The sequence below is a fragment of the Alosa pseudoharengus genome, unplaced genomic scaffold (genome assembly GCF_046254945.1).
Source record: "Alosa pseudoharengus isolate Yale_2024_CS ecotype anadromous, Long Island Sound unplaced genomic scaffold, YU_APseudo_1.1 YU_APseudo_1.1_scf_17, whole genome shotgun sequence".
NCBI classification, from domain to species: domain Eukaryota; kingdom Metazoa; phylum Chordata; class Actinopteri; order Clupeiformes; family Clupeidae; genus Alosa; species Alosa pseudoharengus.
The window spans coordinates 29,589,312-29,615,591 of record NW_027468640.1 but is presented as its reverse complement, the minus strand read 5'-3'; the positions used below and the strand labels follow the sequence as shown (position 1 = coordinate 29,615,591).

General features: G+C 45.9%; 1 protein-coding gene across 1 annotated transcript in view; it reads left to right on the top strand.

Moving 5' to 3' along the window:
* Nucleotides 1–23,906, top strand: part of pcxb (pyruvate carboxylase b) — a 217,017-nt gene extending 193,111 nt beyond the window's left edge. Inside the window, exons 17-20 of the mRNA XM_076288391.1 lie at nt 3,797–3,976; nt 19,595–19,843; nt 21,736–21,876; nt 23,652–23,906. Coding sequence (XP_076144506.1) covers nt 3,797–3,976; nt 19,595–19,843; nt 21,736–21,876; nt 23,652–23,906 — 825 coding nt within the window. The remainder of the gene's footprint in view (nt 1–3,796; nt 3,977–19,594; nt 19,844–21,735; nt 21,877–23,651) is intronic.
* The last annotated feature ends 2,374 nt before the right edge of the window (nt 23,907–26,280 follow it).

Sequence of the window (26,280 nt, the reverse complement as noted above, 5' to 3'; positions counted from 1 at the left end):
TGAATTCTCTTGACATGAACACACACACACATACACACACACACACACACACACACACACACACACACACACACACACACACACACACACACACACACACTCTCTCACTCCAACAGTAAATTCAGTTATAACTGACAGCTAAGCGTGACTGACGCTATCTCAAAAACACAGCCCCATGTGGGGATGGGTTTGTGTGTGTGAGTGTAAGCTGCTCCTAACTGATGCGATCATCTGTCAGCATAACACTGATGGATGGATCCTCACATTCGCATCACTTCCAGTGGCCACAAGTAAGAAGTAAGACATACAGTAAGAAATAAGAACCTGATGAACCAAACTGCGAAACTGCGTTGTTCACGCCAAATAAAGTCAGCAAACTTATTTACTGTAAGTCTTAACTAAAAACGTTATTTGTTATTGTATAAATACAATGAAATATTGCTTGGTAACTCTCAGAGATCAAAAGAAGCAAGAAGATACAAAACTGAAAATAATAGCAAGATAAATGTGACCTTAAAGTTCATCTTGCTCTTTTTTCCCCATATAGATTGTAGTGTTCTGTCTATATAGCAGGTGATACAGGTGATTTGGTGACCTTGAGCGGAGATTTGCGGGAATGTTCCCCATTTGCGAGGCGTTGTTTGTGAATAGTGACCTCACTCCTACGGGCTCTCCAGAGGATTTTTATCACTTCTCCCCAGCCATCGACCCACGCTGGAGCCAATCAATGATTTGCGAGGCCTGGTGCTGTCAGCGTTTGGTGCTGTCTGGCTGCCACTGCCACCTTCCCGAAACGCGAATCAAACGATCGACGATCAATTCCAATGAACCACAGCCCCTGATACGGCAGCGGTGGTGGCCCATTCTGTCCTTCCCTGTTGTTTTCTTTCTCTCTTCTCTCTCTGTCTCTCTCTCTTTCTCTCTCTGCACCTGTCGATTATGGAACACCAAGGAAGCGGTAGAACTCTCCAATTCATCTAGTTTGTGATTTGTATGCTGTGCCATGCAGCTCTTTCTTTCCTCCTCTAACCTCCAAATCTTACGCCTTCTGCTGTCCCTCTCTCACTTTCTCTCTCTCTCTCTCTCTCTCTCTCTCTCTCTCTCTCTCTCTCTCTCTCTCTCTCTCTATCTATCCTTCTCTCTCTCTCTCTCTCTGTCTCTCTCATTTGAACATATCAGTTTGTTGTTGTAGCGGGTCCACATTCTGTCACCTGGGAAAACTCCCATTTTTTCACACCTGTCACAGGCTCTCTGTGTACGCGTGCTCAGACTATGACACATTGTAAACAAATACGGACACAAAGCATGCACAAACAAACGTTCGCGCACACACACACACACACACACACACACACACACACACACACACACACACACACACACATACACATACATACTTGTCTCCGCTGGTTGAAAGCTGGGTTGTGGAGTGCCGTTGGCTAAACAGATGTAGCATGTCAGCCAGCAGTAGATATGGTAGCCTTACAACAGTGATTGAACTGACACATACGACAGGTTCCTTTCCAAGAACTGCAGAAGCTTACCAGCATCCACGGACTAATAATAGAATAATAAGAAGATCGAATATCCAATATATTACCACCCTACAGTATAGCTATTTACAACTATTGTTAATATGTGTGTGAGTGGTGATTTGTGTGCTCTATTACTTATCTTTTGTGTCTTTTTGTTCCTCATATGGCAACAACAGGGCTAGCTGTAGCTTAGCGGAAGCAGCCCAATAGAGCACTAAGCTTCAATTCGCATATCCCCCCCCCCCCCCCCACACACACACACACACACACACACACACACACACACACACACACACACACACACACACACAGTATACTCATCGCCCAGAGTCTCAACAAAGTGCTCAACGAACGCCACATTGCATCTGGCTGGCACTCATTCCTCCAATGCTCCCACTTACACCCGTCATTTGCCAGAACTATCCGCCTCGTTGATTAGTCCGAAATGACAACTGCTAACATTGGACGTCATGAACCGTGACAAGCAAATGACCTGCGGAGGGAACAGCAGTTGGAACAGTTCATTTCATCTCCCCTCGTACAATGCCGATGACCACACTTCTCAGTTAGCCCCTTCAGTGTCTTCTAATGATTCAATAATTGTGTCCATAGCAACTGGCCAAGCTCCCTCCTCCACCTGGAAGTCTGAATTGAAACCTTGCGGATCCCGAGTCCATTAGTTGGCCTGCGGGTTGTCAATTTGGCTAATAAGCAGTATTGATACAGCTTAGTTCCTCTGCTTTCACTTTAAAGCCGCATTAGCGAAAACTCAGCACGCCGCACAGGGACACAATGAATACCCAATATTGCTGAGCTCTGGACTGAGGAATGAGAGAAAGAGAGAGAGAGAGAGAGAGAGAGAGAGAGGGAGAGAGAGAGAAGAGAGCTTGTCTCCCCAGTGTATTCTGTTCCTAAACATGGCGCGTCACCAGAAGCGATTCCCTAGCCCTGCACATGAAGCAGACAGGGGGGCGTAGCGCAGCACAGCGTAGCGCTCCCTTATTAGCATCTCACAAAACCACCACTGTGCTCCTCCAGGCTTCCAGCTCTCTGTGGGTTTTGGCCACGGTGTGGTTGGTGAAGTCTGGAGGTAGGGAGGGTGGTGGTGGGTGGGGCCCTGTCCGTCTCCCTCTCCGTCTTTGTGTCTCCTCTGGTCCAGCGGTCCTCCCTTGTTCTCCCGTGCGCATCCCCGGAGCTTTTACGTCAATCTGTTCTGGTCCACTTTCGGTCCCAGCAGGGTGCTGAACGCTCCGTCGGGAGACAGCGTGTATGGATGATTTAGTCACTGTGTGTGTGTGTGTATGTTCACATCCATACGTCTGTGTGTGTGTGTGTGTGTGTGTGTGTTTGTGTGTGTATGTGTATGTTCACATCCATACCTCTGTGTGTGTCTGTGTGTGTGTGTGTGTGTGTGTGTGTGTGTGTGTGTGTGTGCGTGTGTGTGTGAAAGTATATGTGTACGTGCATGTTTATATTTGTTTGCACGCATCTCTGTCTACGTATATGTGTGTGTATGCGTGGTGTGTGTGCGTGCATGCATGTTCGCCAAGAGAAAACCCTTTCTCGCATAAAGTACGCCAGGTCGGCATGGTGTTAAATGCATGCTGGTGCTATCGACCACCCCCCTTGCATTTGTTCAGGCGCTATTGATTATTCCCTGCCTCTCTATTTTTTTTGTCGGGCCCATGGAAAAACGAGCAAAAACTAATGGTGGGTTTGTTTGGGCTCCACATGCAACTCAGGAGCCATTTAACAGCATCTCAGTAGCAGGCCTGAGGGAGCAGGACAAAGCAGGCCAGATCGGTGTTGGCAGAGTGGCCAAGGTCTGGTGCCGCTGTTCGCCTTTATTTGTATTTAAAAGGGGATGTGGGGGGAGCGGGCGGGGGGAAGCACTGGCTGTGGAGAGAACATTTACCGCACAAATTATCTTCATATTATTCTCCCCAGTCTGTCTCCTCGTAAATTACCCTCCAGTACTTCCTGCCTCGCTCTTCTAATACTTCTTCCTTTCAGTGCTTCCTCCTTTCTAATATTCATCTTTTCATTAAGGTTCAATTCTCTCTCTCTCTCTCTCTCTTTCTGTAGTTTCTTTCTGACCTTCATTGTGTCATTCATCTCTCGCCCATCTTACTTTGGCCATGCTAGCCCTGCTAGCCTAGCCTTTCCTTCTCCAGCCTCAACAGGAACATGCTCACCTCTCTCTCTCTCTCTCTCTCTCTCTCTCTCTCTCTCTCTCTCCCCCTCTCCCCCTCTTCCTCCAGGTGACGCCGTCCTCCAAGATCGTGGGCGACCTGGCCCAGTTCATGGTGCAGAATTCGCTGACGCGGGCGGAGGTGGAGGAGCGCGCCGACGAGCTCTCCTTCCCGCTGTCCGTGGTGGAGTACCTGCAGGGCCTCATCGGCATCCCCCACGGAGGCTTCCCCGAGCCGCTCAGGTCAAAGGTCAGTGTCCCTGCTTGTCCCTGACACTGGCTCTATCTATTACTGTTCTAATCAATGGTACCTCGGTAACCGTATCCATATCCGTCCAATAATCAGACTATAAATACAATGGACCAAGTGGCCATTTGAAAACATGGCTAATAATATGTAAATGATAAACAAACAAGTCCATGACGAACAGATTGTCATGTTAGTACACCACCAAGTTAGCACAGTCCATCCTCAAAAAAATGCATTAAACTGTAGAGCAGGTGTTTCCCCAGTGTTTGAAATGTTCGGCAAGCACTGAGAACTGTTCTCATATAGTAATGAAAGGATTCCTCAGTAATCTAATACACATTACACATATTGTCCTACCCTGAATATAAACTTAACTTGCAGCTCTGTAGATCAAGAACAGAAATTGATGCAGAAGATAATAGTTTATTCTGCAAATGCCTGTTTGCCAGGAGACATTTGATTTGGCATTTACAAAAAAAAGACTATTGTAGAGCAATCACGACACTTGCATAAATCTGTTGACACGGCCGGGTGTCAGAAGGGGTCAATGGAGGCAATTTAAAGAAATCCTTACCGCCGTCCAGCGAAAGAATGGACGAATGCCAAAGGTGAAACATCTCTAATGACCGTTGCACTTAACTCTCATACACGGAGTGGCTGAAGGCTGTCGATTGTGGATCTGACGTGAGTGCGAAACCAAGACATGTTAGACCTTTTTGCTTTTTCAGCGGTGAAAGCGGTGGTCAGGGTCATCAGTTGACTTTGTGGACATTTGGGGGTTAGAGAGATGATGAGCTTCATTCTAACAGAGGAGACATCTCGAGGTCTTGCAAAGCTTGTAAGGTTCAATATTAAATGCTACACTTTGATATTTTTAGACACCCACTGACTGCCCATCCCCCTGCCCACTGGCTATTAGTGATGCATTTTTTTTCTTTTATACTTTGGTATAAAATGTCAGAAGACTGAGGGGCATATTATATGTACTTTTGCTATGTTTATATTTAAAATTATTAGCATTATATTTTAACCAAGGACCAAACGAAACACACCAGAGAGGTAGCTCACTCCTCCTTTCAGTATTTCCAGAGAAACTCCACACAGGGTTTCATTTTTGTTTGAGGGACGGGCTGCCTCCTTATTGTTTGTTTACAGTTTTCAGAGCCTGGGCTACCTACAGAGACCAGGTTTTTTACAGTGCCTACAACAGAGACCAGGTTTTTTACAGTGCCTACAACAGAGACCAGGTTTTTTTTTTACAGTGCCTACAGAGACCAGGTTTTTTTCTACAGCGGATTGTAAGATGATTGCTGAATGTGACAAAAATGTTATGGGTTTAATATTGCTTACATTTGCTGACTACACCTTTAAAGCAACACCAAAGAGTTTTTTATACCTTAAAATAATGTTTTCGTTTCAGTGGTTCATCAACTCGTAACATGGGTGAACGGCAATTCTGCATTCACCTCGCGGCCCTCTATCGGCTATAACCACACTATGTAAGTTTGCCAGATCGGGTAGCGGATCTGTAGTTCGATGGAATGAGACATAAGAAACTACAAATTTACAAAATAAAAGTACAAAAGTACAAAAATACATCGTACTTTTATAAGTCATGCAAAATATTCTACCTTGTCTGTGGACATCGTTATTTGCAAAGCCGGTGCTGGATAAACAAATAGCGTGCGTGCAACAAAGGGGAAAGTTCTTTGGTGTTGCTTTAAATGACAAATGTACCCTTTTTGCAGTGTAAAGTGAATTTAAAAGAGCATCTGTCTGTCTCATATTACAGTAAATCACCTATTTCATTGATATTGATCATATTCATTGATGAAGTTCATTTAAGAATGCTTATCATGCGTCTCGATATCACCTTAGGTTTGCAGTTGTTGCAGGATTAGAGGCGTTATACTGTACTATGTTTAAGGTTTCAAACAGTAGGTTTTCATTTCCGTCATCCTGTGTTCAAACCATGATCCATAACTTTGGGTTTGGATGCGCTATCATGCAAAGAAAAGTTAAGCTTTTTAGAATCATCTCTATTTGAGTGCATACTGTGAATACACCAGATGTTGTGCTGATCATATTAGGAGTTTTCAAAACAGGACTACAGACTACAGACAAAAGATGTCAGTGATTAAATATATATATATATATGATCATTCCAAGGTGTCAAATTTTCAAGATGAGATTTTTCTGATTTGTCTGCGGGATAGCATAGCTATTTAAAGGCATCATTGTCACTGTCAAACACAGCTGTCTGGCATGAGTATCAGTGAGGAGCTGCTGCGCTCTCAGGAGAAGCCCCTCTAATCGCCCATCCGCATCAGCAAGCAAGATGCAGCAGACATCACGTCAGCATGTCAATCTGCACGCCGCGGAAGACGTGAAGACACACCGGCAAAATCAGCAGTAATAAGCCAGGGCTGTTACAGCCTGTCGCGTAAAGTGTTGAGGTGGGGCTGGAAAATCAAGCGGATGACCAAAAGAAAGTCTGAGTTAATGGTCAGAGTGCTGCGTGTGCCGCACTGCTGTTATCCCCCCGAGGGAGCTGAGGGGAAGGCTGAGAGCTTCTAAAATGTGAGTTTTAGCAGGAACCCGCTTCACCCAGGACAAAACCCAGACTCCAGACACATGAGTCATAGCCAAAATACCCACCAGCGTACACTGACAAGCTTCCTTTGACTTTTTACTTTGTTTTTACTTTCATCCCAATTCAGTGCAGTATTGATATGGGTTTTTTTTTTCCATCAGTACCTGTGGTTCCTGAGTCTCTTGGAGGGGTTAGAAACTAGAAACGTAGGTAACACTTTACTTGACAGTATCGACATAAGAGTGACATGACACTGTCATGAACATACACATGAACCCTAGCCCTAACTCTAACCCTAACCATAATCCTAACCCTAACTTGTTATGACAAAAACCAAATGTCACTTAATAACAGAAGCGTTATGTTATAAGCGTTTATGACTTGTTTATCACACATTCGTGACAGTATCATGTCACTCTTATGTCGATACTGTCAAGTAAAGGGTAACCGAAACTTATCTCTCAGCTGAGCCACAATGTCCATAGCATTGACTACTACTCTATAGTGAGTTACTCTATCAGTAATGCACTTGAAAAAGCAAACACACACACACACACATACAAATGCACACACACACATATAAATACACACTCACATACACACACACACACACACACACACACACATACTCACACATACACACAGTTCAGTCAAACAAGCACACATATTAACCTGAGTGCATGGGTCGGAGACATATATATATATATATATATATATATAAATATGTACTTGTGTGTGCCAATAAAGCTCTTTTAAATTGAATTGAAAGAGAGAGGGGAGGAAATGCAGACTAACTCAGTGACCGGGAGAGACGGGGCTTTTCAAGACTGGGGTGCTTTTGATGTCGGTGTTTCTTTGCATGCTGAATTTATTCCCGAGAGGATAAACGTGTCTCTCTTCTTTCACCCTCTTCTCTTTTCTCTCTCTCCTCTCCTCTCTATCACTCTTTATTTTGGGGTATTTTTGGTCTCTTATGGCCATTTTACACGGAGCGTCAAAGACTTTGTTTCAGAATTTCACAGCTGAAAAGTGTGTGTGTGTGTGTGTGTGTGTGTGTGTGTGTGTGTGTGTGGCTAAGAGAGTGTGTGGTGAGAGACAGTTACAGTTACCTTGGATGACATAAAAGTTATTCACAGGTTCCTCCGAGTCTTCGAGGCTTTTGAGTCATATGCAAAATCGTGTGTTTGAATGAATTTAAGATATTCTGTTTGAGTGCGTCTGTGTCTGGGCTTGCTTTTTTGGTGTGCGTTTGTGCATGCACACAAGTTTGTAAAAAAGTGTGTGTGTGTGTGTGTGTGTGGATGCAGACTATTTGTGTGCCTGTCTATGTGTGTCTATGTGTGTGTGTGTGTGTGTGTTTGTATGAGTTTGTGTTCATCTCCATGTGCAATTCTCTCTCTCTCTCTCTCCTTCTTTGTGTGTGTGTGTGAGTGCTGTCTCTTGTCTCCTGTGCGGTAACCCTGTCTTTATCCATGGCCGTGGCTAGGATTAGCCCGTCCGTGTGGTTGGCGCTGCGGTTCCTGTGGCGGTTGGTGCCAGGCGTGGGGCGAGGCCTGCGCCCTGATCAGCCTCCGGGGAGCAGAGAGCCACAGCGCTGCAGATACCAGACAGCCACTCGTCTGCTGAGACACCCAACTTCAGAGGCAGCTGAGAGAGAGAGAGAGGGGGGGGGGGGGAGAGGGAGTGGTAGGAAGAAGAGAGAGAGAGAAGGAGAAAGGGAGTAAGAAAAGAGAGGGTGGAGGAAGATGAGAGAGAGAAGGAGGAAGGGGGGTGAGGAAGAGTAGAGTCTGAGCTGAAAGTGATATCTGGCAGAAGTGCTCCTCTGAAGTGCACATCTTTCTGGAACACATCCCTCTTCTCTCTGTGCATCTGTCACACCCCCCTCCACACACACACACACACACCTCCCCCATCCTCCTTTCTTCCTCCTTCCCTCTTGCTCATCTCGCTTTCTCTGCAATCTCTCCCATTCCATTCTTTTTTCCTCACAGTCTCACTGTTATCGTGTTTTCCTTCTCTCTCTCTCTCTCTTTTTCTTTTCTCTCTATCTCTCTTTCTTCCACTCTCCCTAAGTTGCAGTCGTTCCCTCAGGAGTGAAGTACCCTGAAGTCTAAAAGCAGAAGATCAGAAGCTGTTTGTCCCCACATCCCCCATCATGCCTGTTTAACTCTACCCCCCAACAGCTATACAGACACACACACACACACACACACACACACCCACAGACATACACACACACACACACACACACACACACACACACACACACACACACACACACACACATAAACACACACACACACACATAAACACACACACACACACACACACACACACATAAACACACACACATAAACACACACACATAAACACACACACACACACACATAAACACACATAAACAAAAACATAAACAACACAAACGAGGCGACAGGAAGACGAAAGAGGAATAGAAGATGAGGGACACACACACACACACACACAAATACCCATGGAGTGTCATCACACTTGAAGCATTAAAAGCAGAGAAAGCAAAGAAAGAGGACTAGGAGAGAGAGAAAGAGATAGAGGGAGAGAAAGAGGGCGTTTGAGAGTGAGCTCATGTGGAGAGTAAAAAGAAAAGAGAGAAGTGACATGAGTGAAGGAGAGAGAGAGAGAGAGAGAGAGAGAGAGAGAGAGAGAGAGAGAGAGAGAGAGATTGGGCACTGGGCCAGTTCAGCATGTTATCTTGATATGCTCTTGTAGCCGGGGTTGTAATACTGCCCAGTGTGTTGTCTGGATGGACAGACACAGAGGGCTGAGGTGAAGGAGAGAAAGACCAAGGGAACGGAGTGGAACAATCATCACAGAACAGAGAACACAGAGAGAGAGAGAGAGAGACGGAGAGATAGAGGGAGGAAGATAGACAGAGAGAAATAGGGATGAAGATACATAGAGAGAGAGAGATAGAGGGAGGAAGATAGACAGAGAGAAATAGGGATGAAGATAGATAGATAGAGAGAGAGAGAGAGAAGGACTGGAGGGATAAAGCCTAATTCACTGACGCTGTGTGGTACAGCTACAAGGGCCCTGGCAGGGATGGAGGGTGACGTGATGTATCAGCTCTCCCAACAGACCCACACAGCCTGCTGAACAAGAGCGATGTCATGCTGAACCTCTGGCCATGGGCACCGCCCTAGCAGCCGCTGTGAGCTGTCTGTCTCCCTGCCTGCCTGCGTGTGTGTGTGTGTGTGTTGAACTTAGCAATCGGCTGCTCTCCCCAGTGTATCCGCACGCACACACACACACACACGCACACACATACACACACACACACACACACACACACACACACACACACACACACACACACACACACACACACGTCCTCATTATGCCCCAGCCTGGACATGGTTTATTAACACAGCGACTCCTGACATGCCCGCTTAACTTGCTGATCATGCAAGCCCTTCTTCTCACCCTCACACATGCAATCACTCACACACACTCTCACACACACACACACACACACACACACACACACACACACCTGCATGTATACGCACACACACACACACACACACACACACACACACACACCTGCATGTACACACACACACACACATACTCAAAGGTCCATGGTCTAGCCGTAAGAGGTGGTGTTATTCCACCAAAACCATTTGCTGCTGCATTTTATAGAATAGCACCATCTCTAAAAGGAGCTTATTTTGGTCGATATTTTTATATTTATGTTGAGCATTGGAGAGGGGTGGAATCTCATGTGGAATCTCAGTCAAATCACTGTGTGTGTGTGTGTGTGTGTGTGTGTGTGTGTGTGTGTGTGTGTGTGTGTGTGTGTGTGTGTGTGTGTGTGTGTGTGTGTGATGCCTGCGAGCACTACTGCTGTATGCAAGATAAGCGCAGAAGCCAGAGACACAACAGGCTTGTGAAGTTACCTTGTGTGACTGGGCTCTGCTTTTTTACATGAAGATTTAAACTGACTGTGACATGGCAAGATTGTCAAATAGTACATCTTTTCTCTCCGTGCTGTTTTGTCTATGCAGTGCAAAATATCCTCCATTTTGGTGGCGTGTTAGTTTAGATTCTTTCTGTCACACCAGTAATCTCCCTTTTTTGTAGGATTAATCTTTACCTCTACTGTCTTCTCCCTGTAAGGCCAAGACGGTTGTATCTTTTTGTAGATTATTCCACAGTCTCTCTATTTTTACTGAGGACTGAGGCAGCACACTCCATCTACAGTAGCATAACCAACTATACTGTTGACCATCTCTGCTTAGTGGTGGAACATGTACTGTATTTTGGCCTCAGTGTGTTATGCGAGGACATACAGTGACCCATGTCCAAAAGGGATTCATGATTATTTATTCAAATGTGTGTGTGTGTGTGTGTGTGTGTGTGTGTGTGTGTGTGTGGTTGTGTAACCACCCTTAGCAATGTAAGGCCTCTTGGTAGATGTACTGTCCACCAATTTGAGAGAGAGTATGTAAGTGTTGTGAGTGTGTGTTTACTTGAGAGGAAGCGTGTGTGTGTGTGTGTTTGTGTGTGTGTGTGTGTGTGTGTGTGTGTGTGTGTGTGTGTGTGTGTGTGTGTGTGTGTGTGTGTGTGTGTGTGTGTGTGTGTGTGAGTGTGTGTGTGTGTGAGCCTCTGGGCGAGCGTGCTGCAGTGCAGCTGGGTCAGTGAATGACCTCCTCCGGCCCCTCCACCAGTTTGACCCCCCCTCCCTCCCTCACTGACACCATAAACAAGTGCGCTAAGCTGCTGCAAGTTCTCTGTGTGCTGATGTGCATGTAAATGGAAGTGTGTGTGTGTGTGTGTATGTGTGTGTGTGTGTGTGTGTTTGTGTGTGTGTGTGTGTGTGTGTGTGTGTGTGTGTGTGTAGGCTTGTGTGTGTGTGCGTGCGTTAGGGGTGTAACGGTTCATGTATTCGTATTGAACCGAAACGGTACGGGCGTCACGGTTCGGTGCATGAATTTACACGGAGAATACACGGTATAAAAATACATAAAACTCGTGTGCGGATTCATTAATGTCATACGCAATTACTGTTAAGTAGCGAGAGTTACGGGAGTTCTTTAGCGACACCTAACGCTAATCTGTAGCCTTGCTTTAGCTCTGATTGGCGCCTATGGGGTTTTTTTGTCAGGTCGTCTGAGTCGTCGGTCGAGTCAGTCAGTCATTAGCAGCACTAAGGTGGCGACCCACAAGAGTTAGAAGATCGATCTGCTGGTCTCTTTAAGATTGCAAGTTTGAGAACTTCAGTTACAGTAGTACAGGCGAGAGAGCGTTGTTCAGCAGTTGTTATATGGTATGTGAGTGGAAATATATGCTACACATATTCGAAGCCATCACCCAGATGATGATGTAGGCTACCAATTACTGAAACGAGAGAAAAAAATGTCCCATGCGCTTCAGCAGCCTTTTGATACACATAGGCTACAAATAGGGCCAAAACCTATGGCTTAAATTAAATGATTTCGTAATGACAGAAAGCTATGTAAATCGCGTGGTAATTACCTTTATGTTGGGGTAACTTGTAACTTCTCACATGAGGAGCTGAAAGTGTTTAGTGCATAGACAGTAAAAGAAATTGACAACGCTAACCAGGCTAATAAACAAACCATGCTAAGACTGTATGTAACAGTCTATGTGAGTTAACGTCGAAGGGCAAAGTCACGTGACTTCTAGTTGTAGTCTGTTTATGAAATGAAAGGAGCAATTTTGTTTTTTAAAATAAGGCAAAATAGTGTGATATGTTCACAGTTAGTAGGCTTGATTATTACTGTACACACACTGAAAAATATTGAGGCAAATTGTAGACCCTTCCATATACAACTAAACACAGATGTTGAAGGTCTTGCTTAAGTGGATTTTTAAAAATCATTATTCTATGTCATTTGCACTTTCAGAAATAAGAGATGCTGTAGGCCTATTTTCAGTTTTATAGCTGATTGTCTTATTTTGTTTACAAGTTACAGATGGAGTCTGGGTACTTATTGTACTGTTTAGCCTACATCTTACACACTTCAGGCTGTTGCAGATAGCTCAGGGAAGAGACTGTATGACACTAGGTGGTACAGCCTAGTGTCATACAGTGAGACATGCGCAATAAAAAAAAAAAATGCTTTCTGCATTTTTGTTTTGCTTTTCCCTCCATTGTACCGAACTCGTACCGAACCGTGATGTCCGAACTGAGGTATGAACCGAACCGTGACTTCTGTGTACCGTTACACCCCTAGCGTGCGTGTCTGTGTGCTTCTGAGTTTGTGTGTGTTTATGTGTGTGCATGAACGCTTATGTTGGACAACTCTTGTATGAGCTGACAGACAATGTTTCCTCTGGGCAGAGACTGTATCTGGTAGCATCAGGCCGCGGGCAGATCCACTCGGATAAGCTGGCCCACTCCTCCATGGCTCAGCGCCCGCTCTGATAACACACACACACACACACACACACAGACAGACACACACACACACAGACAGACACACACACACACACACAGACAGACAGACACACACACACACACACACACACACACGCACACACACACAGACAGACAGACAAATCCTCTCTCTCAGGTAGAAGGAAACAACAGAGAGCCAACACAAAAGAGCGAACAGGGACCAGTGAGCATGACACGCGCGCGCGCACACACACACACACACACACACACACACACACACACACACACACACACACACACACACACACGGATACACACACACACACACACACACGGATACACACACACACACACACACACACACACATACACACATACACACACACTGATCCACACACACAGAGACACACACACACACACACACAGATACACAGAGCAGAGATAGAGACACACATACACACACACTCAGACACAGATACACACAAACACACACACACACACACACACACACACACAGACACACACACAGATACACACACATTCAAGCACGCCGTGGTGTTGATGTACACTCACACACACATATACGCTGACATGGACACCAATAGACAAACAAGACCTAAAAATACTCAAATCACAGGAAAGACATCCATCCTCAAAGAGATGTTCGTAGAGGCTCAAAAGGGCACAGATGTTTACAAGGTCTATGTATTCGGTACTAGAGGACAGTGTCAGTCCTACGGTACACATTTCTAGCTCCTAAAATGATTTCTGAGTTTAATGCTCGTTATTGATTCATGTGTATTCCTGGAACTAATTTTTATGTCCCTAATGAATCCATCCATCCATCCATCAACATAGCGTAGCTTCAGAAATTGATAAAGATAAAAATGAGCATCATCCTGTTTGTCTACTCTCGAGTGACTGAAATGGCAGGAAAAGGTTGATACATAAACTGAAACAGGACAAAATAACTAAAATAAATAATAAAATAATTTCCACCCAGTGCACTGTACATGTGGCTAGCCAGTAGCCACGTTCACATACAGCCCAGCAGCCAAGATTGGAATCAATAAAACAGGAGATCGAGAAAATGGGTGGAACACAGAAATGTCAACAAATCCATACACGTCATGGCATTTTCAGGAAGAGGTGTGTAAGATTTGCCATGATGTGCCAGATTTGTCATGCCTCATGCATCCCCTTCCTTTTTACCCTCATTTAATCCTCGTTTCTAGTTTCATGTTCAACATTCGTCACGACAGCAACAAAACAATCCCGCCCCCTCCCCATCGTCAGCTATTGTTCTTCTCCGTTGGAAATACTTCAGAGTACAGTATGCTATACGTGCATCCCGCTTGACTCCTGGCCACACAGTGACTCCTGTGTGGTCTACAGTGAGCCATTCCAGTCCCTGGCCGGTAACCTTGCCAAATATGCTTTTTGTACTGGCACCCTTAAGGCCAATTTGAGAGGCATTAATAAAGCACAGTAATGAGGCAAAGGCCAATTTGAAACTGGAACTTGTGAAATTGCTAATCATTTAGCTAATTGAATCTGGTAACACAGGCTAATGTGACATTAACAATAACATTAACACCAAAAAAAGCCCGGAAATATATGTGTTAGCTGTGGGGTTTTTTTTTTCACTCAAGTCAAACTCTGAGCATTTGTTTCTCTTTTCATATCAATCTGTCAATCAACGACATGTATTTGCCTGCTAGAGACAAAATATTACAAAAAGTGAGCACTTCCTTCCGTCACACAAAGTGTCTGCTAAGATGCCATAAACATAACCATAGTGTGGCATTGCAAAGGTTGCTTAGATGTTTTTTTTTATATAATAAAAGCTATGTAGTCACAGCCTTTACACCAGAGGTTTAACAGTCTTGGGTTAGTCACGCCACCGATGCCTTTAAGACATTACATGTATATAATATAGGCCTAATAAGTGTTTAGTGTTCTCTATATGAGTTAAACCTGGGCTGAATTTCACCGTTGCATTTCTATTAATACTCAGTTTAGTCTTTATTAAGCTCAGATAAAGCTACTATTACCATTCACATCATAGCTCTGGGTTTGTGTGTGAAGAAAATGAGGAGATTATGTGGGCTAGCACATAAAGGGCCTATCTTTTAGCTGTGAGCACCCGCCCCCCCCTCCCCCCTACAAAATACACTTTTGTTTGGAGACCATGGGGGGCGCCACTAACCCCTTGCTGCCTCCCACGGCAGTGACAGCAGTGGTGAGCACTCGAGCGCCTCAGTGCTCCAAGAGATCAAGAGCATTAGTGTGCAGAGACGACACTTCAATTAAACATAGAAATAAAAAAAAGACAACCTTGCGTACGTGTTGCCATGGCATAGGTTGGGGCTGTGGGGGGGGGGGGGGGGGGGGGGTTCTCCTGATGAAATTAATGAACACAAACACACACATAAGCAGCCACACACACACACACACATATGCATATACACACATGTACATACACACTGACATCAACACAAGAGCACCCCTTCAGGCTGCAAATCGCCTCAAAAACAGTCAAATTAATGAAGAGTGACTCCCAAATGTGAGAGGCATCTTTGAACTGCATCCGCTGTGACTAATGGCATTGCGCCGGCCTCTTTTGTGCTTTATCCCTCCTAAGAGAGAGCACCACTAAACCTTTTCCTCTCTCTCTCTTACTATCTCTCTCTCTCTCTCACCCTCGTTTATGCTTTTCATTTTCCCCTCTCTCTCACTCTGCCTGTGCGATAATTAGCATATTTTACCAGTAATTTCGAGTGCATTAGCTTAGCGCGGCGTGCTAATAGCCGCCATGCTCTCTGCTCTGCTGAGCGTTCTAGGGCTCGGGAAGGGGGATGAGGGGAGTGGGTAGAGGGGTGTAGAGGTGGCAGAAGGCAAAAAAGAAGCAACTTGGCTTTAGAAGCGAAAGCACAGTCTCACCGCACTGCTTTCTGTGAAAGGAATGCACAAAATAAGGGGCGATGTCTTTGGAAAGTCGATAGCGCCTGCCAATTTGAGGCCCTCTCGAGAAGGCTGTGACTTTGAGCTTGGAGTATCCTGTTGAGAGAGGAGAGGCTATCGAGGGGACATCTGTCAAGCACAAGCAGACCAGGACGTCATTAAGCAAGCCCTTGAGCAGGTTTGGAAAGTCCTTGTGTATAGCAGCCGCCACCCCCCCACTTTAAAAATCAAGTGAATTGCGAAGAACTTTGGAGGCTTTGAAAAGGAAGAGGGTTTTGCACTGAAAAGAAGCTTCCTACAAGTCCCCTGCAACCTACACAGGAAGCGAAAAAGTGACATGATGAATTTGCTCAGAATTGTGCATTCAACCAGCAAATGATCACCTGCTTAGCATCTGTAGATGGGTATTAATTGCCACTCAAAAGCCTTTCACAGAAGAGCAAATTCCTGTATCCATACAACCAAGATGAGAAGCCAAATCAAATCAAGGCTGGCTTTTCAGCCTCCACTTAGTCTTTATAAGTTTCAGCCAGCAATGTTTATTATGATTTGTGGCTCTGAACAGACACAGACGACCGGAGCGCCTTGCATTCAGCGCCACAGGGCCAGCACGCACGAGTAATAGGTCCGACACGCGGGGGCACATCAGCACAGATGCATGAATCACTCTCCAGATTAACCCAAAATGTCGCGCCTCATGTCACGACAGGAGACCAAAAAACAAGCGCAAAGAAAGCAAATGTTTGCTGTTTACACTCGGAAAATGTCCGAGTCCCAGAATAGTTGTGTAGGCCCAGCGGCAGCCTCCAAAGTGCCGGTGAAATGACGGAGTGTTGGACATGAGCTGAGCTCTCAAACAAGCTGGCTGCCGGGAGTCGATCTTACTTCGCATTCATTGCTATTTGAGCCTGTGTGCGCCAAGAGACCAGATTTATTTCCTTCAGTCAGGAAAGTAAGCCATGTTGGCGTCAGGTTGGTCTTTCTTCTCTTGTTCCGCATATTGATGCTGCCTATGAAAGCTCGACATGGTGACTTAGCTTTTTGTGTTTGCGAGGCTGTGACTTATTTGATTTCTGGTTTTATTCTCTTGTTGCCATACTGACATGCTTCACATAACTTAATAACTCATATTTCATTTCATACATGCAGTTGATGGTCTTGATTGCCTTCCTTTTATTTAACTGCCTGTCCCATACACTACAGCCCACAGTGCCTGTCACTTGCATGTCTGTCCAATCAGCAGCAGGAAAAGGATTTCTACACACCCGTGTGTGTTGAAACCAAGCCATGCGAGACACAGAGACTTAAAGAGACTAATGTGTCATTTCAAAGCACAATGGTGACAGTTAAATCCCATGTATCCCACGCCCATGATATGCATGCACACTGCTACACACTCACATGCAAACACAAACACTCAACGCACACACACACGCGCACACACACACACACACACACACACACACACATACACATGTAGTGGTTCTCTCAAGTGGCTCCAAGACAATCATCCTCATGTCAAGTGACTGTCCCCTCCGCGCCAGCCAGCGTATAATAATCCTGTCAGAGTGGCGGCGTCTTGGTGTTATCATGTTTACGGTCTCCGTCTCCCCTACGCTCTCCGCACGCCTGCCCACCACGCCCGCCGTTCCCTTTCTTCGTCTGATGCCGCATCAAAAGGTCAGGTGTGTGTGTGTGTGTGGGTGTGTGGCAAGACCGAAGGAGATGCCTCCACTTCGCCTTCACTGACGGCGAAGCGTGAACAAAGAGACGTGATGGGGAGGGTGGGGTGTGTGGGGGGGGCATCGCAGTGGCGCGGTGCCTTTCTGCCTCTCTGCAGCTGGTGCGGACAAAAGGGAGTGGTGGTCAGGCCCCGCAGTCCCAAGTCCCCCTCCCCACCAAGGACCTCCACTGCAATTTACCAACCAGCAGGACTCCTCCACTGTTGGAACACACACAAACACAAATAATGACTGCAGTCTTTAGATGTTCAGAGCAGGCTCTCTCTCTCTCTCTCTCTCTCTCTCTCTCTGTCTCTCTCTCTCTCTCTCTCCATCTCTCCATCTCTCCTTTGCTTGGAAGCAGGTCGAATTTGTATGTGAGGTGGACGCCAGAGGAGGGCCCAAGGTCAATTTGGCTCACGTGGTGAAATTGGAGGCGTAAAAAAAGGGTCCAGGCTTGTTTCAGTGCTGCCATGCAGTTTAGCTTTTTTCAATCAACTGATTCTGAGAAGACATCACACTGGAACAGAGGACGCTGCGCGTTCAGATTAGTTCCCCCGAATTCAGTCGATAGTCATTGTTTCTTTCTTTCGTTTTAGTATTTGAGACTTTAATTTTACTCCCGACAGCCTCGGGATCACATCACGTTGCTTTTTTTCCCCTGCCTCAAGCCCCAAGGACGTTTTTCTTTCTTTTACTGTGTTTGGTTTTCTTTCATTCTTTTTCTGTGTTTGGTTTTTCTTTCATTCTTTTTTCTGTGTTTGGTTTTGTTTAGTTTCCTTAAGTCGTGAAATAACTTCAAGGTCTCGGTTGCTGTAGTGTAATAAGAAAGGCAATTAATCAGCGTGAGCTTTTACGTTTCTTGATATTTTATGCCCTCAGCGTTGTCTTCAAGGCAGCGCTGCCTGGAAGGCGCTATGGTTAGGCATGGGTTAAGGTTAGAGTTAGGGTTAGGATAAGGTGCCTTTAAGTCAGCGGTGGCAGCGCTGCCTGGAAGACGACGTTGGGGGCATAAAACATCATCGAGCGTGTTTTACTGATCAATTATTTCTGTGGCACAACAGTGACTTACATCACTCTGGAAATGTACTTTGTTTGAACCTCATCTGGCCATGTTGGGGCCATATGTGGAGCCATTCAGCATTGAGTCAAACATCTGCTGAGCATATTGAGTGGCTGCCACAATCGGAGACTAGGCACTCTGTGCCTCGGTGACTGATGGCAGTTCTCTGGCTCTGCTCAGGGTGGGTGGGTTGGATGGAGGAGCAGGGGGGGGGGGGGGAGTTAGCGGAGACACAGTAGACACAGAAGACGGCATGTTCGTCAGACATGCATTATTAATGCCAGCCTGGGCTTAATGCTCTATTGCCTTTTCGGTCGCCCGCCTCCCCCCGGTTGGGAACATTCTCACGTGACACAAGCCACTGGAGCTGCGGGGTGAAGCCTCAACACTCAACCCCTAGACCTGGTGATGAATCATTCTGCCTTCGCCCGACCCGTCTTGAATGCACAAGCACGCAAATATGCATGCAACTTTTATGCTGAGTTCATTAGGTATGCTAATACGGATGCTAATAGGCAGAGAGGGAGGGTGGGGGGGGTTGGTGGAAGATTTACAGGCCCCAGGTCAGCCTAACACGCTGGGAGACTTGTGAAGAAATTGTAATATTAAATGCCAACCATTAGAGGGGCTACATCCATAACATATTAAAGTCTGATGAACCATGGAAACAGGCATTTTTGTTTATTAATGCTTCTCTTTGATAAATTATGTATGCTAAAGTAATATCCAACATAAAAGGCCTTTTTTTTAACCCTTTTAAGATAATAGCATAAGGGAAATGTGAGCCACAGGTGTTTGTTTGATTAACAGTGTACAGCATTGATGTTAAGATTTGCATGTTTATGGTGATGTTGTGTCCATGTGTTCCCTATAAAAGGTGCTGAAGAATCTGCCCCGTATTGAAGGACGTCCGGGCGCCACCCTGCCCCCTCTGGACTTTGAGGGTCTGGAGGCCAATCTGAAGTCCGCGTGGGGTGAAGAGATCACGCCGGAGGATGTCATGTCCGCAGCCATGTACCCGAAGGTCTTCCAGGAGTACAAGGAGTTCACAGCCCAGTACGGCCCCGTCGAGTGCCTCAACACGCGCCTCTTCCTGGACGGACCCAAAATCGCTGAAGAGATCGAGGTGGACACTGCACTTCCTCCTTATTCTCTCTCTCTCTCTCTCTCTCTCGCTCTCTTTTTTTCTGCTCTCTTTTTCTCCGCTCTCTTTCTCTTTCACAATATGAATTTCTCCTTCACTTCCTGCCTTTGTCACCCCGCCTTCACACGTCTATTTTGCATATTCAATTTTCTTTTTAGTATTTCTTGTCTACCACTCCATGGTCCGTTTCTGCCTCTCGTTTTAGTGACGGCTATTTCTCTGCACACCCCCATAAACTTTTGTCTTCTCTCGCCCCGTTCCTGCAGAGAAATACATATTCAAACCTTTTCAGCCCTCCGCAATTTGCCGCTGCCTGGGATGTGAGCTTACAATCTTTTCAGCCAAGGACCTGCTGTTCTCCTTCAGAAACCCTTCCTTTCAAACGTCATTGCCTGGTGTGCCTTGACATTGCCTCCCCAAGATGGCCTCCGCTAACTTTAGCAGAATAGTCGTTTCAATTAGTGTGGCCTTCGACAGAGGGCAGGTGCTACCGGAGCTGTAGCTATTGTGGGTGAGCTGTCGCTAAATTAGCACAGCGTGCTGTGGCCGCGTTGTGAATGTGATGTATAGCGAGCGCAGGTGCCGCTAAGTGTAGACTGCTAAGTTGTTGTGGCATGTCCGACCCCACCTGGGCGACTGCCTGGCAGGCACCGACGCGTTCCGTTCCGCACCGCGCCGCACCACTCGGCTTCCCGTCGAATCCTCTGCGTGGGGCGCAGCAGGGGCAAGGGGTAGCATAACTGATCAGGGCCATTAGGACGGATGGGAGAAACAAGCAGGAGGGAAACGGAGGAGTCAGCAAGCGCACCAAAAAAAAAAAAAAAGCTTTAAATCAGCCGCAGCAGGGGAGCCGCGGATGCACTGTGGCAGAAGCCTGACAGCTCTTAAAAATTCAGCCCTCCGCGCATTGCACTCCTCCCCCCACCTCATGATTCACTGTATGTTTAGATGACTGGGGGGATTTTTTTTTCTCCCTTTATCGTGGCTATCCTTAGACGTGCAGAGTTTGTGGGAGTTTTTCTGTCTCCTCTCCATGGCGATGGCTCTCAGTGGATAGCCGGTGAAATAAGACATTAGCTTCGGATGATTAGCACGGATTAGCGCGAAAGGCTATAAAAAGGCCTGGTGACGTGCATGGCGGCAGCAATGACTGACTGACTGGCTGGCTGGCTGACTGTATGCACGGTCACTAAAATAACCACAACCAGCTCCAGCTCTGCCACGTGACGGACATTATATGGTCCAGGAGGCAGCCGCGGGGCCCTCGGAACGAGTGAGTGTGTCACAGACGCAAGTGCGGCTCATTCATCTCCGTCGTCTCTTTTCACCTGCCCTCGTTTGTCTTGGTCTGCATGCCAATCAAACGTCAAACGCATGTGAGAGGACACTTATTTACCCATTCTCTTTCTCTCCCTCTCTCTCTCTCTCTCTCTCTCTCTATCTCTCTACCCCCATGTCTCTCCCTCTCTTTCTCTCTCTCTCTCTCTATCTCTCTCTCTATCGTCTTGCCAACCAGAGGAGGTCTATTCTCTTTCCTGACGTTCATAAGTTGGACCTTTTCTATTCCCTCGGTCATTCTCTGGCCATTGTCTTAGTCATCCCTCTCTGTCCACTCACTGCCCTTTCCTTTAATCTGTCCATACTTATACACACATGCCCTTCATTCTAAAAGCTCTTTGTCCGCCCTTTCCCTTCACTGCAAAGGGCTCATAGTGGCTTAGTTTAAGAATATGTATAACGCTGCCCCACACAAGGAGCCCTTTTCTGGAGAGAGATGAAAGAGCTCTAGTCTAGTGAGCACCCAGGGGTGCTCTTTACGGGTGCTAAAAGACTTTCATTTTAGAACATGCTCACGTTCTCCATCTTCTTCTCAGGTTGAGCTGGAGAGGGGCAAGACCCTCCACATCAAAGCCCTCGCGCTCGGCAACCTCAATAAGATCGGCCAGAGGGGAGTGTTCTTCGAGCTCAACGGTCAGCTCCGCACTGTCCTGGTCAAGGACACCTTGGCCATGAAGGTAAGCGTGGTCACCCAAGTGGTCAAGCCATGGTCTACCTCAGTGGTTCTCAACTGGTGTGCCGTGGAATTTTGAGGAACCCGCGAGATCCATCTCACGAGTCCATAGTTTACGACTTATGAGCGTGTCTGTTAGGATATGTTGCAATTGCTAGATTTAGCAACTTCTCACCTGCCTGCTTTAGCAACATAAAACGACCAATCAACCAACACTTTGGCAGCACCTGTTTGAATGTTATATTTGCCTTTCCTCTGTGCTTTGCCTCTGGTGTTATAAAGTAGTCTAATAGGCTGCAGATCAGTTGCGCAGCCTATTCAATGCCATGTGAGCACACATGTCTCAGCTCATGAACACAAAATATGGGAATATAAGAATGGACACCACTGTTATAGCATATAATAATGCATGTGACATTCATCATAATCAGTAACCGTAAGTGGGTGTGTGCCTTAGGGTTTTGGTTTGACCTTAGGTGTGCCTCTATCCCCGAAAATGTTGAGAATCACTGTTCTACTCGATTGACTTCTCTTCATTTCAGACCTTTCAGTTTAACCTTTCAATTAACCTTTCAGTTAATTCTGTTTTCACAACTAGAGGTGTTTAATTCCAATTTCTGTCTAATGTCTAACCTGTGTGCTATAGCAATCCTTTCCCACCAAGATCATTTCAGAAAGAGGGAATTAAGCACTCGCAACCGTAAGCTTTCTTCTCTTTTGCACAGCAAATGAACCTGATGGTTTAGCGCTTTGTGTCTTTTATTTAAACCTTAAGTTGCCATGCTGAATTTAAATAGAAGCATGCTGATAAGGAACCTTTATCCAGATAAATGCACCTTAGACGTGTCGAAGTGCACACCTTGTTCTTTTAAGCCTCTAAACACATAAAAATCAGAGCACAACTACAAAAAGATGTCTATATAATAGGACTCAAAAGGATTTTCGCAACCCACCCCCCAAAAAAAGCCCTGTCTGTTTCTTAAGAACTGTAAAATTGAGTAATGTTCCTGTAATCTGGATGAGATAATGCCAGATAATGCTGGGAGTTTGCTTTTGTCATGATCGCAAAAGAACCAGGCAGTTCCTTTTTTGGTACATGTAAGCCTCTGGCTGAAAGCTTTTCAAGGCCTTTCCTTAGTGGCCACACTCTCTGATGCTTCTGAGAGAGTGAGAAGAGAGAGAGAGAGAGAGAGAGAGAGAGAGAGAAGACAAGGGAAGAGGAGAGCGAAAAGACAGATAGAGAGAGAGGATTTCAAATTGTCAGATTCACCAGTGACCAAATTCCCCTTTCCAGCCCCCTTCAGAATGTTCTATGATTTGTTCCAACAAATTGAGATGAATCCACTTTCTGATGATCATCTTATGGAAGTGACTCATCCCACTTTAGGATAATTTCTGATTGTGCTCTCTGAATGTTATTTTTAGTCAGTGAGCAGTAATATTCCCACACTATTGATGTCACATTCCGATGAGTTGTTTTTAAAGTTAATAGTTACTAAGAATACGTCTGAAATTCATCTGAAATGCCTCAGTCATTTAGAGTGACTCAACACGATGCATTCTGGTGCTCTCAAGCAAGGTACAGTATATGAGGGACCACTAGAGCTCTTCTACCACCATACACTTCTACCACGCTTCACAATACAGTTAATTATAATCCAGACACCCGCACACACACACACACACACACGCACACACACACACACACACACACACACACACACACACGTTGTACATTCACACTCACACACCTCCTAACCGTTTTGTTCCTCCCTGCAGGAGATGCACTTCCACCCCAAGGCCCTGAAGGACGTGCTTGGCCAGGTGGGGGCGCCGATGCCCGGTAAAGTGGTGGAGGTGAAGGTGAAGGAGGGCCAGAAGGTGGAGAAGGGCCAGCCCCTGTGTGTGCTCAGCGCCATGAAGATGGAGACGGTGGTCAACTCGCCCGTGGCCGGCACCGTGGCCAAGTTGTACGTGAACTCCGACAGCACGCTGGAGGCCAACGACCTCGTCATGGAGATCACCGAGGACTAGGATGGACACTGTGGGGGCGATTTAGGGGGGGAGGGGGGGGGGTGACGGTGCGACATTGTCGCACCTAAAATATGGACCGCAGATGTGCACTTAGTAGACCTCCATTAAAGGAGAAATCCGACGATTTTTCACACAGATCTCCGTTTCTCGAGGTCTCTGAGTACTGTTGGTATGAAAAAACCTGAAAACAATGGGTTTTAACCTAGCTCAGGTTGCTACAGCCAGCAGCTAATGCAGCCAGGAGGCAGGAAAAACAATTGTTTTTGTTTGTTTTCGTACCGACAGTACTCAGTGATCTTGAGAAGTGCAAACTCACTGGATTTCTCCTTTAAGGTTGGAATGAGATGAGATTTGAGCTTTGATTTTGTTTTTATAAAGTTTTGTGCATGAGGGACCTGACTTTTGATTCTGATGCAATACTACAGACTAGGGGTTAAGAGATATTTCACCGCTCAAGGTAATGTTTACCATTTAAGATTCCCTTAAGAGTCCTGCATCGAAAATAACAGGAATACTCTATTTAAGTGTCTCTACCATAAACAGACCCAGAGCAAAACCGATGGATGAATAAACCCAACTATTTCAGACATGCTTTTTCATATAAAAAACGTCTGAATTGGTACGATTGTGAAGGCTGGGTTTGATAGAGGGCCATCAGTAGGCATTAGGTGCAGCTCTGAATGGTAGTCTAGTAAATATGGATCTGTTGGCAGCGGCCCCAGTCGCACTCAGAAGGACATGATGTCACTGCATGTGAATAAGAAGCCAAATAAGCAGGTGGAGTCGGTATTTTTCATATGAATGTTTCTAGCTTTTGGAATAAGTTCATTGATTTTCTGTAATTGGGCTGCAATTAGCTGGACTAATGTGAAACTCAAAGGACTGAAATTTATATTTTGCTGTCCGCTGACATGTTTACTAATAAGATGGATATCATTTGATGCGTTTGTGTGTGGTTTGTGTGTGTGTGTGTGTGTTCTTGAGTGTGCACGTACTTGGACTCAACTGCTTGACGACCTATGTTGAACTTTAATTAGCACCAATGCTGCAGGCGCTGGTGTGTTTATGTGTGTTTGTGTGGGTGTGTGTGTGTGTGTGTGTTTATGCGCGCAACAGCATGGCTCACTGCAAACTTTTCCTTCTCTGAAAGAGCACCAGTCTCATTTCGGCGTCTCCTTATTGGAGCGTAAAATGCATTTTAAAGGTCTGAAATATTAATGCTAGCTTCTGTAGCCGCCGTACGGCCCAGCTGAAGACACGGAGCAACCATGTTGTCATGGTAACATTGTCTCCATTGTCTCTGGCACTCAACACAGCCAGCAACATTGTGTAATTATAATTATATTACAGCCCTCAATTGTGAGGTATTGTGGGGTTTTTTTTAAACAGAGTTCGTGCCTCTCATGAGTGCACTACTTGAAAAATCACTCTGGGAATATTTGTGGGCACGACATTACATTGTCCCCATGATTAATGAAAATATATGGGGCGTGAACAAGCGCACACACAAAAAATCTACAGGCTTATTAATCACACATTTTTCAGGCGCTCATCTCATATTCCCATATATATGCTCCTCATATTGTTGATCTCCTGAGAGCTAGCATGCATAGTGTCTTATATCACTTCTGTGCCATGTCACACGCTGTGGCCATTTTCATAGCTCCACATACGCACTTCAGTAACCAGTCACACAGGACAGGTGGAGAGGGTGGTGCCTGTCCCCACAGAGACTTGACCAGTGGTCACTGTGGGATCACCCCACCCCATATATACCCCATATCCCATTTCTATTGTAGTCATTACAGATATGCAGGTGCTCTGATATAGCCCATACCAGTCATATGCATGGAGCACTGTGTGGAGGAGTCATTACAGGGGCGAGAGTGACAGTGTTGAGTTGATGAGTTGACCTTACAGAAGTCAGAAGGGTAGCGTGTGTGTGTGTGTGCATTGTGTGTGTGTCTGTGTGTGTGTGTGTGTGTGCAGGGAGAGAGAGAGAGAGAGGTTGGGAATGGTGAGAGTCATTGCCACTATTCTGAGGTATTCCCTAAAGACCTGAGGCAGAGTGTGGTTTTGTAATCGCTTTTATTTTTGGTTCCTTTCAGAACGTGTGGTTTTGCATTTCACCCAGAGATGTCCTGGATTATTTTCACCACGGTGCTTTCGAATTAAAAGTGTCGGGGGAAGAGAAGGCAAGACAGAAAAAAAAGGCTCTGAGATTGTACTGCCGGATCACTTAAAAGAGGTTTTACGGTGTATGTAGAGGAAGTGTGGCGAAAATAATTTTGTGCAAATTGCAGAAATTGCACGGCCGTCTTGCTGTGGTGCCCACCCGCCTGGGCTCATGGGCGGCTGCCAGTTCTGTGGCCAG